At 36.2% G+C, this 14,985-nt stretch overlaps 2 protein-coding genes across 2 annotated transcripts; one reads left to right on the top strand and one right to left on the bottom strand.

Annotated features, from left to right (window-relative positions):
- Positions 1–6,072: 6,072 nt before the first annotated feature.
- On the bottom strand, positions 6,073–8,438 carry LOC123541213 (otolin-1-A-like). The gene is made up of 3 exons (XM_045326626.2): positions 8,134–8,438; positions 6,859–7,022; positions 6,073–6,394 (listed from the first exon to the last, which is right to left on the bottom strand). The coding sequence occupies exons 1-3, from the start codon at positions 8,324–8,326 to the stop codon at positions 6,134–6,136; spliced, it is 618 nt and encodes a 205-aa protein (XP_045182561.2). The 5' UTR covers positions 8,327–8,438; the 3' UTR covers positions 6,073–6,133.
- A 1,985-nt stretch (positions 8,439–10,423) lies between these two features.
- LOC128549703 (uncharacterized) lies at positions 10,424–14,179 on the top strand. The gene is made up of 2 exons (XM_053527055.1): positions 10,424–10,574; positions 10,942–14,179. Exon 2 carries the CDS (start codon positions 10,948–10,950, stop codon positions 13,186–13,188), a length of 2,241 nt encoding a protein of 746 aa, XP_053383030.1. The 5' UTR covers positions 10,424–10,574; positions 10,942–10,947; the 3' UTR covers positions 13,189–14,179.
- Positions 14,180–14,985: the final 806 nt, after the last annotated feature.

Below are 14,985 nucleotides of genomic sequence, written 5' to 3'. Positions count from 1 at the left end.
ATCTTTAATTCTGCAGTTGAAAAAATATTGTTCTATCTCTATTACTTGTACTTTGGTACTTGTAAAATATGGAAACTCCAACGGTCGTCCAACACGACACAAATGAAAATGTTACAAACTCGGTTTGGTTTTCACGGACGCTTGTGGAAACGCATGCTACCGACAACGCCCCTAGCCTCGGGTTGAGCAGAACTCAACATTTGCACGTGTTACAAGTATTAAAAACAACTGAGACATATTCTTTTTGTCGTGTTTATAGCACTTTGTTTTTTGTTGTTTTTTTTCCATTTTAGTATACTTCCTGGTTTGTTCCAGCCCTACAAAGCTCACAATGAGGATTCCATTGCTTCTTTTTTAGATCAAATATCTCAACTTATGATATTATTGTAGGCCTATGCACGATCATGATAAGTATATGACAAGAGAGATGATTCCATTGTCACTTTCACACAACTTGATGGAGATGTACCCCTTGCCACATCTTACGGGATTTATGTTTCACAACTGATAAGATTTGCCCGAGCTTGTCATGTAGAAGACTTTCATGTTCCTTATACTGCTATTACCAGAAAGTTTGATCAGCAGGCCTACTGTTATTATTTACTTCTCTTGCTGAATTTTATCGCCGTAATACGCAGTTAGCGATAAAGTTCAAAAGTAAACTAGAGACCCTTTTGCGACAAGGCATTTCACAGCCTGATTTTTATGGAGATGTGACATACATACTTTGTACAAATCCCGGGCTTGACCATTTTCGGCTATTTGTTTTTAAAATCATCAAACATTTTATTGCGAGAGGCTGAAACACTCAGCGTGTTAAGTGTTCAGCACTTTAACAGTTGGTCACTACGTTTATTTGATTGTGCGACAACGGGACAGGTAGGAGACTCAACAATTGCTAGCATATAAAACCCTCACTTGAGAACGGCTGGTTTGATATTTGTCCCCTGTCCTGCTTCCTCTTGTCATAAATGGTGTTTTCTTTGTTGATATTGCTTCTACAAAGTCATGGAGTACATATGTTTACGATCCGTTGGGTTTGATTTATGTACATTTACATGATCATATTTTGTTTTCCTGTGGTTTCTATTCCATGTGTAACTGACTTATCTAAAGTAATTTCATTCACACTGTCTTGTTATATAGGAACATTGTGTGGGCCAAAGAGTGAGGGTTGGCGCCAGTAAACTAGTTTAAACACCTCAGTGGTGTTTTTGCCACTGAACGTTCCCTGGCGGCACCCTACTGTTTTCCTTATTCATGTATGTTTGTGTATGTTTGTTACTTTTTTGTTATCATTACATTTGTTTGTATTAATTTGTACATGTACTCAGTCAGTGTGTACGAATATACAGTTACACATGTTTATATTTACACGTGAAGTGCTGCTTGGACGGCTGCTTTCTTTGAATGTGGCTTTTACTGTTGGACTTTTGTCCCTGAATTTTGGTAACGTCACAAGCAAAAATTATCACATCACAGTGTACTGGTTGGGAAACATTTTCCGGACAGGACCAGTTTCCGGACACATATAATACCCGCTTTATTTCGTTGTTATTCATGTAATTGTTTCATCTAGATCATTTAGATGTTTGTTCTTCTTGTCTACAACAAACCATTATTTTATAAGGCTGTATAATGTTTGGGTTTTTGATGATAACTCACCTGCGTTTACAAAACAACTTTCTGTCTTAACGGGGTATGAAGGTAGCATTGCACATGCGCAGTAGTTCACACATGCCGAGGTATCAAGTGGGGAAGAAATGATCAAACTACATAATGGTTGTCTGCTGATAACATGTTCTACTTTTAATTTCGCGCTAAAAGTTACGTAAGATGCAGGGCTGTCGATTTTTGCACTAATTTTACTCTATATCTATTGGAATTATCAAGAATTCGTATAAGACGAAATTCGAGCTTTTTATAGTCAACCTCGGTTTGCTTTCGTAGCTGCTATTGAACGTCGGGTTATGTTTCATGTGCATTTTTGAAGAGATGAATGATAAAGAAATGTGTAGAAATAGTTTTATTACTTATCTTGATATCAAATTAACAACAAAACACCGTCAAAATATTTGTCCGGATACTGGTTTACCTGACGGGAAAAATAAATTATTTTAGTGACCCCATTTGAGGCTCCATGGAACCCATATTTTACGTCACAACGCGATGCTGATAACAACATCGGATGCGTAAGGAGCTGAAGTTTGTGCAGTGTGGGCTTCATTTATGTCAAATACTTTTTTAGGGAATAATGGAACCAAATATGAAAATGTGTCCGAAAAATGGTTCCCAACCACTATAGAAACTATTAAATAAATCTGTGAAACTTGACAATGAATCAATAAATTTGTAATCTATATTTTTCACGAAATAAATAAATATCCAAGTATTTAGTTCCTGTCTATGATTTTCAAAAATGTTTCTAACGAGTTTGCTCAAATACATTCTTGTATATTCGTAGAATAGTTGGTCTGTTATATGCTCCATGTTAGTGTACGAATACAGTAGTGTAATCGGGTTCACGAACATAATCTTTTGTTATCTTTTAACATGGGGAGAAAGTAGTCTGTCCGTATTTGCTGTGCTCTGTGCTTCCGGGATATCTTCCCTTACCCTTTTTATTTAGATATGCACTTAATTTTAAAGAAAATAATATAACTAGTCCGAAAATGATTTTTAAAAACCTATGCTTCTATTGTTATAGATATGTTAAATGTAGTTTGCCTTTACATCATTAAAGTTCATTTGCGAAATTTAGTTGTGGTTTGGCACCAATTCGACTTGAAACTGGCTGATATGACAATATTGATATTAATTGTAGAACTTGTTTTAACTGTAACGTGTGTGTGGAGGATGAAATACATGTGTTATTAAAATGCTCTCTTTATACTGATATACGGGGAGAGGGTTTTAAATAAAATTCATGAAATAAACAATATTATGATACATTGTCTGATCAAGATAATGTTGTATATATGTTAAGCATTTAGCGAAAGCCTGCTTTCAAATTTTATACCATAAACGCTCCTTACTCTATAACAAGTATAAATGAGAACTTTTATAATGTTAGAAAACCATTTGTCATTTTGCTGGACATTTGTTTCTATTTAGTTTTTTATGGTAGTCCCATGTTTAAAATGGTTTCCAGGCAATAACTCAAGAACGCTTGGGCCTAGTGTCAGGAAAATTGATAGTTAGGTTGGCCATGACCAGCAAATGACCCCTTTTGATTTTGAGGTCATTAGGTCAAAGGTCAAGGTCACATTGGCCAGGAACAGTTAAACGGTTTCTGATCTTCTCGTCCAAAACCATAGGGCCTAGGACTTTGATATTTGGTATGTAGCAAAATCTAGTGGTCCTCTACTAAGATTGTTCATATTATTTTCCTGGGGTCAAATATGGCCCCTACCCGGGGTCACATGGTTTCCTATAAACTTATATAGGAAAAAACTTTGAAAAACGTCTTGTCCAAAACCAAAGGGTCTAGGGCTTTGATATTTTGTATATGACATCATCTAGTGGTCCTCTACCGGGGGTCACATGGTTTACATAGACTTATATAGGGAAAAAACTTTGAAAATCTTCTTGTCCAAACCACAAAGACTATGGCTTTGATATTTTGTAATGTAGCATCATTTAGTGGTTCTCTACCACGTTTGTTCAAATTATCCCTCTTGGGTCAAATATGGCCCCGCCCCAGTGGTCATATGGTTCATATAGACTTATATAGAGGAAAAACTTAGAATCTTCATGTCCATAACTTACATCATTCAAATTTGGACCACATGTATAGTTTTGAGTGGCAAGATGAACCTTGACATGTGTTGACCTTGATCTTGACCTAGTGACCTACTTTCACATTTCTGTAGCTACAGCCTTCAAATTTGGACTACATGCATAGGTTTGTGTACCGAAAAAAACTTTGACCTTGTTATTGACCTGGTGACCTACTTTCACATTTTTGAAGGTACAGGCGTCAAATTTGGACCACAAGCATAGTTTTTTGTTCCAAAATATAATTTGACCTTGAGTTTGACCTAGTGACCTACTTTCACATTTCTCAAGCTACAGTCTTCAAATTTGAACCACAAGCATAGTTTTGTGTACTGAAATGAACTTTGATCTTGAGATTGACCTAGTGACCTACTTTCAAATTTCTGAAGATACAGGCTTCAAATTTGGACCACTTGCATAGTTTTGTGTTCCGAAATAAAATTTGACCTTAATTTTGACCTAGTGACCTACTTTCACTTTTCTCAAGCTACAGCCTTCAAATTTGAACGACATGCATAGTTTTGTGTACCGAAATGAACTTTGATCTTGAGATTGACCTAGTGACCTACTTTTACATTTCTCAAGCTACAGGCTTTAAATTTGGACCGCATGCATATTTCTGTGTTCTGAATGGAAATTTGACATTGATTTTTATCTATTACCTATTTTAACATTTCTCAAGCTACAGCCTCCAAATTTGAAGCACGTACATAGTTCTGTCTACCAAAATGAACTTTGACCTTGAAATTGATCTAGTGACCTGCTTTCACATTTCTCAAGCCACAGCTTTCAAATCTGGACCACATACACATTGTTTTGTACCGAAATGAAATTTGACCTTGATTTTGACCTTGAGCTAGTCTTGAAATTTGGAACATTCAAAAATGGCCCAGTGGATGGCGCCAAGATCACTTTGTAATCTCTTGTTAGGTTAATACGTTAAAGGTCTAGGTCTGATTAAACCAGAATGGTAGAACTCTTGTTTACAGTGAGCATATAATTTCTGTTCCTTGTGCAATTACTGAATGCATCAAGGGGGACATTTCGTGTTCGACGAGCTCTTGATTTGCTGTGGTTTCTATTCCATGTGTAACTGACTCATCTAAAGTAATTTTATTCACACTGTCTTGTTATATAGGAGCATGGTGTGGGCCAAAGAGTGAGGGTTGACACAAGTAAACTAATTTAAACACCCGAGTGGTGTTTCTGCCACTGAAAGTTCCCTTGCGGCACCCTACTGTTTTCCTTATTCATGTATGTTTGTGTGTGTTTGTTACTTTTATGTTATCATTACATTTGTTTGTATTAATTTGTACATGTACTCAGTCAGTTTGTAGGAATATACAGTTACACGTGTTCATATTTACACGTGGAGTGCTGCTTGGGCGGCTGCTTTCTTTGAATGTGGCTTTTACTGTTGGACTTTTGTCCCTTTCCTAGGACTATTCGTTACTGGAACAACTTGCCTTACAACATCAAGGCCAGCGAAAGCCTAGCAAGCTTCACTGTCAGTCTAAATACTTTCATGCACTAATCCATCATGTCGTTTTTATTTTTAACATTGTATGTAGTCTTAAATTTTATGTTCTCATCATGTAACATAGGTTATTTTAACAGATTGTCCCCGACCTCCCAGTTATAATCAGTAAATGATTGTTGGTAGTAACTTAGTAGAAGTAGAAGTAGAAATATGAGGAGAAAGTAGTCTGTCCGTATTTGCTGTGCTCTGTGCTTCTGGGATATCTTCCCTTACCTTTTTTATTTAGATATGCACTTAATTTTAAAGAAAACAATATAACTAGTCCGAAAATGATTCATAAAAACCTATGCTTTTATTGTTATAGATATGTTAAAAGTAGTTTGCGTTTACATCATTAAAGTTCATTTGCGAAATTTAGTTGTAGTTTGGCACCAATTCGACTTGAAACTGGTTGATATGAGAATATTGATATTAATTGCAGAACTTGTTTTATCTGTAACGTGTGTGTGGAGGATGAAATACATGTGTTATTTAAATGCCCTCTATATACTGATATACGGGAAGAGGGTTTTAAATAAAATTCAGGAAATAAACAATATTATGATACATTGTCTGATCAAGATAATGTTGTATGTATGTTAAGTATTTAGCAAAAGCCTGCTTTCAAATTTTATATCACAGACGCCCCTTATCTATAACAAGTATAAATGAGAACTTTTATAATGTTAGAAAACCATTTGACACTTTTGCTGGACATTTGTTTCTATTTAGTTTTTATGGTAGTCCCATGTTTAAAAAAAATAATAAACTATGACTTGAGTAGATTTCAGTTTTCTTCTCTGCCTAAAACCTGGTACAAGAATATCTGATTTATTCTCAACCGTACAAATATACACCAGAAAAAGTTGTAAACCCATTCGGGCCGTCAATGTATGCGTCATTTTGATGCCATGATTCTATCCAGACACGGTCTCCTGCATTCATTTGGAAGACAGCTAGGTTACCTCCCTGTAAGTCTTCATTTACATGGAACGTGTCAGTGACGGCACCGTTTACTTTCTGACCATTATGCATCAGTGCTAGCCAAGCTTGAGCAGGTTCACTACCGTGACCCAGAAAGTAGGAAAACATGTAGACCTGAAATACAATATATTTTCAGTCTGGTTATTAATGGGTGATCGTATTTGTCGTTGAAAAGACATAAATGCAATGTTGGTGATTGTTGTTTTTATTTTTTTATTTTTTGTTTGTTTAATCTTATTTATTTAATAGATTATACAGTTGTTTCGGTTGTTGTGCTTTCTCATTTGTTGTCTATGTTTTAAAGGAAATGAAAGTCTCCTATATCCTTCTGAATACTTCGCTTGAAAATACATCTGAAATGACTTATAATATATACTTTCCAGATGAACGTTCCTCTGTTCATATTAAGTTTGTTTTATGTTTTTACAAAAACATGAAAATTACTAAAAGTGCGCAACCCGAAAAGATTGAAAATTACTCAGTTTTTTAGAGTCCATTTTGGGAAGTAATCGGAACGGTTCCCTGTACAAATCTAAACAAAAAATATAATTTTGTCTCGAAAATTTATATATACACACCCCTGTTTCTGGTGCTGTGAAAATTCCTGTTTGCGAATTATAACCAGACCCGTCGTTCACATGAAGTTTGTCGAATTTTATAGTAGTGCCAAGGGAAATATGCGACTGTTTTGCCGTCAGTTGTGCTGAGAATGCAATACCACCAGCTACGGAACGTTTTGAAACTGGAAATCAAAGAGAAAAGTCTGTTAAAGATGAACTGCATTGTAAAATCACATGATATTAAATACCACATTTCTTAGCAACTAAATTCAAACCCCAATATCATTGTCAAACAAAATTGTCCAAAACTTATTTCAGTTCTGTGTTTTCTTTCAAGCATATACGTTCCATAATTTTGTTGTTGAGTTTAATTTCATGCCGACAGTCATATGGCAACTTTCCAGCTTTGTTAGCAGAGGAAGACCCAGATGCCCCTCCGTGCATTATTTCATCACGGGCGGACACCTGGATAGAACCATCGACATTCCGTAATCCAGCTGAATGGCTTTCTCACATGAAGAATTCAAAGCCCCCTGTGAGACTCCAAGCCACTTTGGTAATGGCAAGTGATTCGGAAGTCTGCGCCACAAAGGCCCCTATGTTCCATATTATCAATTAGTAAATTAGTACTGAATTTGAATTTATACAGCGTCATTTGATAATACATTTGTACCAAGATCGGATGGCACAATGGTATTTAGTAGTATGGCATATTTATTGTTTTGTTTTTGTCGGGTTTAAGGTCACACCGACACAGTATAAGATCATATTATATACTGATTTTCCAGTTTTGGTGGTGGGGAAAGACCTCATGTGACTCTCCGGGCATTATTTCGTCACTGGTGGACTACCTGGTGGAACCACCGCCATTTTCTTCACCAGCTGGATGACTTAATCACATGAACGTATTCAACCCATTAAGCGTGGTTCCGAGTCACATCGGCGGTTGGCAAGGGATTTGATGCCAGCGACCATACATTCAAACACGGAGTCCAACGTCATAGGTGTCATAAAGTAAGTGAGTAGTATGATTACTGTCACCAGTTTAATAGTTTGGAAATGAAATTCCATATAGCTGCTGTATTTTACTTGAATCATCTGATATGCCATAAAACTATTCTTTATTGTTGTCGTAAACATATGATTAGAAATAATAAATAAATGAATCAACAGAGGAAACTGTAATTACACATTTAGGTTTTACTGATATATTTGTAGTAAAAGAAAATGTGGCAGCTGTTTTCCTTATCTTTTTACTTATTTTTTCGCAAGGTAGGTAACTATTTCACTCGCCTTTCGCCTCCAGCTTTTGTTCAAGTTCACTGTATCTATTGTCGCAGACAGATTGTATTTCCTCCAATTTACGTTCCATAATTTGCTTTAATTCATTAACACCATTACAGGTCCTTTCTGCAAAACTTGCGTTACATCCGAATTTTGCTAACACAATTAATGAGGATATTATCCAGGTATTAATTTTGTACATTTTATCTTATTCACATACGAAGGTATTAACAGTTTTTATAGTGTACTTTCATATACATGTATATCTTAAGAAAGGCTGAAAGTAATCTGTGACAAAGACCCTTGCGTACCTTATCTTTATTATCACTTCCCCTTAAGACCTAAACAGAGTTCATCGCCCTTTATACTTAGAGACTTTCAATATATATCAGACCAGGCTAATGATACACGCATTTTACGACTCTTCTAACACATTAAACAGTTTATTTTTAAACAACATCTTTAAAGGAATTTAAAACGCATGTTTGAATTTTACTGAGACCAATACGGTCTGAATGGAATGATACAATTTTTAATCCCCCGCCGTGGCGGAGGGATTATAGGAATGGTCTGCGTCCGTCCTTCCGTCCTTCCGTCCGTAACAAATTCGTGTCCGGTCCATATCTCCTAAACCCCTTGAAGGATTTTCATGAAACTTGGGTCAAATGATCACCTCATCAAGACGATGTGCAGAACCCATGAGTCAGCCTTGTCGGTTCAAGGTCAAGGCCACAACTCAAGGTCAAAGGTTTGAGCCTGCCATTTTGTGTCCGCTCTATATCTCCTAAACCCCTTGAAGGAATTTTATAAAACTTGGGTCAAATGATCACCTCATCAAGGCGATATGCAGAACCCATGAGTCAGCCATGCCGGCTCAAGGTGAAGGTCACAACTCAAGGTCAAAAGTTTGAGCCTTCCATTTTGTGTCCGCTCTATATCTCTTAAACTCCTTGAAGGAATTTTATAAAACTTGGGTCAAATGATCACCTCATCAAGGCGATGTGCAGAACCCATGAGTCAGTCATGCCGGCTCAAGGTCAAGGTCACAACTTAGGGTCAAAGGTTTGAACCTTCCATTTTGTCTCCGCTCTATATCTCCTAAACACCTTGAAGGATTTTCATCAAACTTGGGTCAAACAATCACCTCATCAAGGCGATGTGCAGAACTTATGAGTCAGCCATGTCAGCTCAAGGTCAAGGTCACAACTGAAGGTCAAAGGTTTGAGCCTTCCATTTCGTGTCCACTCTATATCTCCTAAACCCTTGAAGGAATTTTATAAAACCTGGGTCAAATGATTACCTCATCAAGATGATGTGCAGAAATTATGAGTCAGCCATGCCAGCTCAAGGTCAAGGTCACAACTAAGGGCTGAAGGTTTGAGCCTTCCATTTGGTGTCCACTCTGTATCTCCTTAACCCCTTGAAGGATTTTCATCAAACTTTGGTCAAATGATCACCTCGTCAAGAACTCATGAGTCAGCCATGTCAACTCAAGGTCAAGGTCACAACTGAAGGTCAAAGGTTTCAGCTCTGTATCTCCTAAACCCCTTGAAGGATTTTCATGAAACTTTGGTCAAATGATCACCTCATCAAGACGTTATGCAGAATTCATGAGTCAGCCGTGTCAGTTCAAGGTCAAGGTCACAGCTAAAATCAAAGGTTTTACCCTTTCACTATCCATAGCAGTGGCGGAGGATTTAGCTGTCTTTCAGACTGCCTTGTATTAATTATAACGTCCTCATGTCACAAAATACATTCTAAACTTTTCGTTTATGAACAGCCGATGATCATTTATTAGAATACAGAGACATTTTACTAAAGAACATAATTATCAGACAAAAAATTAAATATTTTTTATCAGTCACGAATAGGATGATATTTTGTTTTTCTTATCTTTTTCTTTCCTTCTTAAAACGTTTCTTTGCGCGTTTATTAATTCTCAATTTTGGATCTGTTTAAAAGAGTCGTATGATAACATACATATTTTTGTATTTCATTGCGATTTTAATATTTCATTTCCACAATAGGCTCAATTCAAACAAAACGTTCTTTTTCACTAGTTTTCAAGATACTGACAGAATGACGAGTTTTCCGTTTGAACATATCGTTATTCTAGGAAGTATAGACTAGAACACATTGTTCCAAACTCACTAGACTTTGAAAAAGACTATTTGAGGAAACGCATGACTAGCTTTACATAAAGAAGAATGAAAATTAAGATATGAATAAAACAAGGAATGATAGTGTGTATGCAGTTTTGTATGCATAGTCAAAATATATTTGTCAATAGACTACTAAATAGAACTGGAATCTTTCCAAATCCACTGACACTGTGTATTCAATAAATAATTAATTTTAAATTTTACATATAGTGTGGTTGAACTTGATATACAGATAAAAAGCAAGTTAAAACAAAGTTATTCTTAGGATAGTGAAACGAAACACATAAGGTACAGTCATGATGTTATATTTTATATTTCACTGTCAACAAAGATTTTATTTTCTTATTCTGTTTTAAGGAACGACTTTCAAAACTTTAAAAAATAACCCATTAAAGTAAATGTTTAAGTGCCGGGTATTATCAAATATCAAAGATCTATTCAGCTGTGAAAGTTATTAAATATAATAAAGACATGCACGTTTAAATTGCGTTTTAAATTACAATGTAGTGGTAATTAAACGGTATACACATTCTCAAAGAAGAATAATAAATTATATTTCCGTCTGTTAGAGATCGAAAACTTGCAATGAATGGGCTGATTTGACTTTGTAAAAAGTAATTTAAGTTCCTTAGAAGCAGATATATACATTTTTCAGTGCAGTATGTTCAAGATACCGGACTTTTTCCCGAGTGTATCTCAAAGGTTGTCGTATGTTTTGGACGATATTGGTATAAACGAAGAAACCGTTATAATGCGGCGGAAGTTTGGATTGCTGAGAGAAAGTCTGCTTACGCTGAAGTATAGAGTACGCTCCGAGAAGAAAACACTCTTCCATTTCGGGAGTCAGACAGAGGGAACAACTACAAAGGACCTGAAATCAGACCTAGATGTATTATACTGTGATGAAAGATTCAATACCATGCAAGATGAAAGTGAATGGATGAGAGGAAAACTAAATCTTTTAATGATAGAGGATGACACTACACCACCGGGGTACGTAAAACTTCAACTTTGGAAGAAAAATAGACCGGAAGCTAGGGAAGAGTTACCTAATGACCCGAAGAACAACTTTAGTTTGGATCCTCGTCGGAGAGTTTTAATGAAGAACTCAGCCTTATATTCATACTGCCAATACGGTCAGTTAGGAGGATATATCCATGGGCCTGCTATTACAAAAGAAAATCCAAATTTTGATGTTGTAGACGCCATTTTCTGCAAATCTTGGCCAAGGCATGCTATCAGAGGGCATGATATAGTACAATGGCAAGGCGAATCCATGATGAAATACAGTATCGGTGGGGGTTGCTTTGTTGTCCCAGTTGGACAGTCTAAATCGAATGAGAGTTTTGAGTGGAGAATATCCACTTCATTAGCTGAACGATGTTTTATGTTTAACTTGAACATTACACAGTTAAGATGTTACGTTTTACTAAAAATGGTGACAAAATCGATTCTCCTTGGTGAGACACTCTCGAGCTTTCAGTGTAAAACTGCAATTATGCATTTGGTATCAAGTACAGACGGAAATATTTGGAGGGAAGATAACTTACTTATTTGCGTGTTATTGTGCCTTCGCTTGTTATCTATATTTCTTTCAAGAAATAATTGTCCACATTACTTTATTCGAGATAATAATTTGCTCACAGGAAGGCTGGACACAAAATCAAGACTAGCCATTCAAAAGCAGTTGGAGCAGTTGGTCGTTGACAAATGCTTTTTCATCTTAGGTATCAAAATAGACAAGTTAGGCGATAGGTTATACTTACATTGCAGTCCATTGCGTCCAGGAGGCAATGTCTCAGATAGTTCAGAAGATGATTCAGTGCAAACAAAACATTTACAATTTACTGCATTGTTCAGAGTGCTCCTTGCAAAATATATGGAAATTATTAATTTTCCATCTGCACCTCGACCGCCACCTCAGCCGAATGGTAGACTTGCGGGACTTTTTAACAGAATTTGCAACTTTACCAATCAACTTGTTTCACCTTTAAAGGCTGTTTCATGGCAAACGCAAGTGGTTAACGTATTGCTGTTTTATCGTATGGGAAATGCCCTACAGAAATCTACTGCGCTGATGTTAGCACCATTGCTATGCACTTCGTATGGTTCATTTCTAGCATCATACTGCTTATCACTTGGTGCGGATGTTTCCGCTAAAGCTATGGAATATCTTCTTCTCGGTGTTGATTCAGATGTGGCAGCTGGGTATCTAAAGCTTGCGTCTGTGCTACTTCTTGCAGGTCAGTTCGATAACGCAAATCTGGCTCTCCAGTATGTGGAAGAAGATTATGATACAAACAATGTTGAACCGATGTGCCATTGTGTGAGTACCACTCGTTTTCTCGAAGACATTCGTGTTCCGCTAGACATATTTGGTAGTAATGAACACAAGCTTAACTCTTGCGTAGCATTTGGGGTAGTATATACAAGAGACGAGATGCACTGTGTTCCCAAAGCTCTAAAGTATGAAATGTTTAGATGTACAAGGGAGGAAACATTGGCCAGAAATGACAAGCAGGACTACTGGATGGACTGGGCAGTAGTGGATAGCTTCCCATTTCTATATTTCTTGAAATATCTGACTCTCGGAAGGCTGAATCAACGGGAAGAGCAAATGGCAGTCTTAACAAAATTTCAGAATGTGTTTCTAGAGGAACCCAATCTTTTCCACAGGGACACCGCTTTCAATCTGCTTGGACAGTGCATGGAACTTGAGAACAGAATGGCAGACGCACTGGGATGTTATAGGATGTCGCTGAAAGAAAGACCAACACATAATGTTGCACGGTGGCATGTTGTAAAACTCTTGTACATGTATGTACAATCAGCTCGGAGGGCACCTCAAAAAGACAATGATAAATCTATATATCTATATCGGCGAGTTAAGTCTGCTCGGTAGATAAGTGTGAAATACTTAATTATTATAAACTTTTGGCATGGAAGAAATTACGTGACTATGATAACAGGATGAAAGGATGGAAAGGGCTTATTGATCTCTATTACAAGTATATATTAAAACGTGTTACATCTTCCACATTCACATCACAAGGAAACAGAGGATTAACCTCAGTGTAGGTTTTCTACAAACTGTTGACTTACTGAATGTTTGGAAGCCGATATAATTGGTTAGGTTTTATGTCTACTAAGTGTTCTTATTCTAAACTCTGAATCTTCTTTTCGACTGTGTTGGGTTTAACGTCATACCTACACAATTATAGTTAATATGTCGGCCTTCCAGCTTTTCGGGGTAGAGAAAGACTCCAGGTGCCCCTCTAGACAATATTTCAAGGCGGGCACTTGTGTAGAACCATCAGCTTTCAGGTTTGATAGTTTCTTTACCTGAAATAATTCGAAACCTCGGCGGGGAGGGTCAAGTGATTTGAAATCCGCATCCTTAACCACTCTCAACATAAAAGTTTTATGAAATTTATAATATTTCACTTTTAACTTGGAATTACTATGACTGGATAAAATACAAACTATTAAGGCCGCTATGATTGTGCTTTTATTACGGAAATGTTTCCTTGGTCTTTGTGGTCTTGTCTAATGTTATCAGATCTATCTGTTTATGGTACGTCTTGTAACGTTTTGTTATTAATCGCGCTGTGGGTGTGCAAAGGCTTTGTTTTTCAAGTTGTGTTATCTTGAGGTAGTATTATAACAAATATAGGAATGCATGAAATAGGTATAGAATTACTTTTCAAACACGATAATACAATTAACATTATTTCAAAATACTTCAATATCTCTATTTACATATCTTTCCTTTATTTGAATTTTGTCTTTTCAGAACATTTGTATATGGTAAAGGCTGTTATCAAAAAGATATTGACGAAAATGTCTAGACTGATCTATTTCATTTTGTTTTCAATAAAATGTTCATACTCATATTTTTTGCGGTGCATGTTAATCTTTTATTTCTGCATACAATAGTAAGTAGCTTAGCCAATGATTAAATTGTATCAAATAAATAAATGATTAATCTGGAAGTGTGATCGTGAGCTCAGAAGTAACCTTTGACATGCTTCGCTGTATTCTAAATAATAAATCTAAATACTTTAAATGTTTGGTGACGAGTGTTGACGATGAATTTCTTCGGATCACTTGAATAGGACAAAATATAAGTCTATAAAAGTCTGTTTATGCGACTTCAACCAGTCACATAAGGTCAGGAAGAACTTCTCTTCTTCTAAAAAAAAGTTAAAAATAAATTAATCATAAACTTCATGAAGTACAACACATACTAAAACTTTTTTTAGCTTTATCAGAGTATGATTTCTATGGTAACAACCTCAGTGCCAGAACAACAAATTTTCATTTCCAAGTGATAATTGTTCTACGTGATTACATTGAACTTTTTATTGTATATGTGTTTAAAAATCATACAAGATTACAGATCAGCCTTTACAAAATTCAGATGTGGCGTAGCACCACTAGGATTAGAAACGGGTAGATATGAAAATATTGATGTAGTAAATAGAAAGAACATGTTTTTATTGTCGTGATACTACAAAAGACGAAAAACAAGTACTTTTTAGCTTGACTATACGAAGTATGGAGAGCTATCCTACTCGACCCGACGTCGGTATCGGCGCCGGCGTCCTTCCACGTCGGCACTTTGGTTAAAGTTTTGATGCACTTTCTCTTTATCTCTGTAATTACTTCATGGATTTTTTCTAACTTAAAATAGTTATTT

The sequence above is a fragment of the Mercenaria mercenaria genome, chromosome 16, assembly GCF_021730395.1.
Source record: "Mercenaria mercenaria strain notata chromosome 16, MADL_Memer_1, whole genome shotgun sequence".
Taxonomy (NCBI): Eukaryota; Metazoa; Mollusca; class Bivalvia; order Venerida; family Veneridae; genus Mercenaria; species Mercenaria mercenaria.
Note: the sequence above shows the minus strand (reverse complement) of the source record. Positions and strands in the feature narration are given on the sequence as shown.

Bases quoted from the DNA above. Each gene is read 5' to 3' on its own strand.
- LOC123541213 (XM_045326626.2), bottom strand. From the start codon at position 8,326: ATGTACAAAATTAATACCTGGATAATATCCTCATTAATTGTGTTAGCA. The intron at 7,023-8,133 runs GCGAGTGAAATA...TTTGATTTCCAG, and splicing joins ACAAAAGCTGGAGGCGAAAG to TTTCAAAACGTTCCGTAGCT. The intron at 6,395-6,858 runs GTGTGTATATAT...ATTGTATTTCAG, and splicing joins TCACAGCACCAGAAACAGGG to GTCTACATGTTTTCCTACTT.
- LOC128549703 (XM_053527055.1), top strand. From the start codon at position 10,948: ATGTTCAAGATACCGGACTTTTTCCCGAGTGTATCTCAAAGGTTGTCG.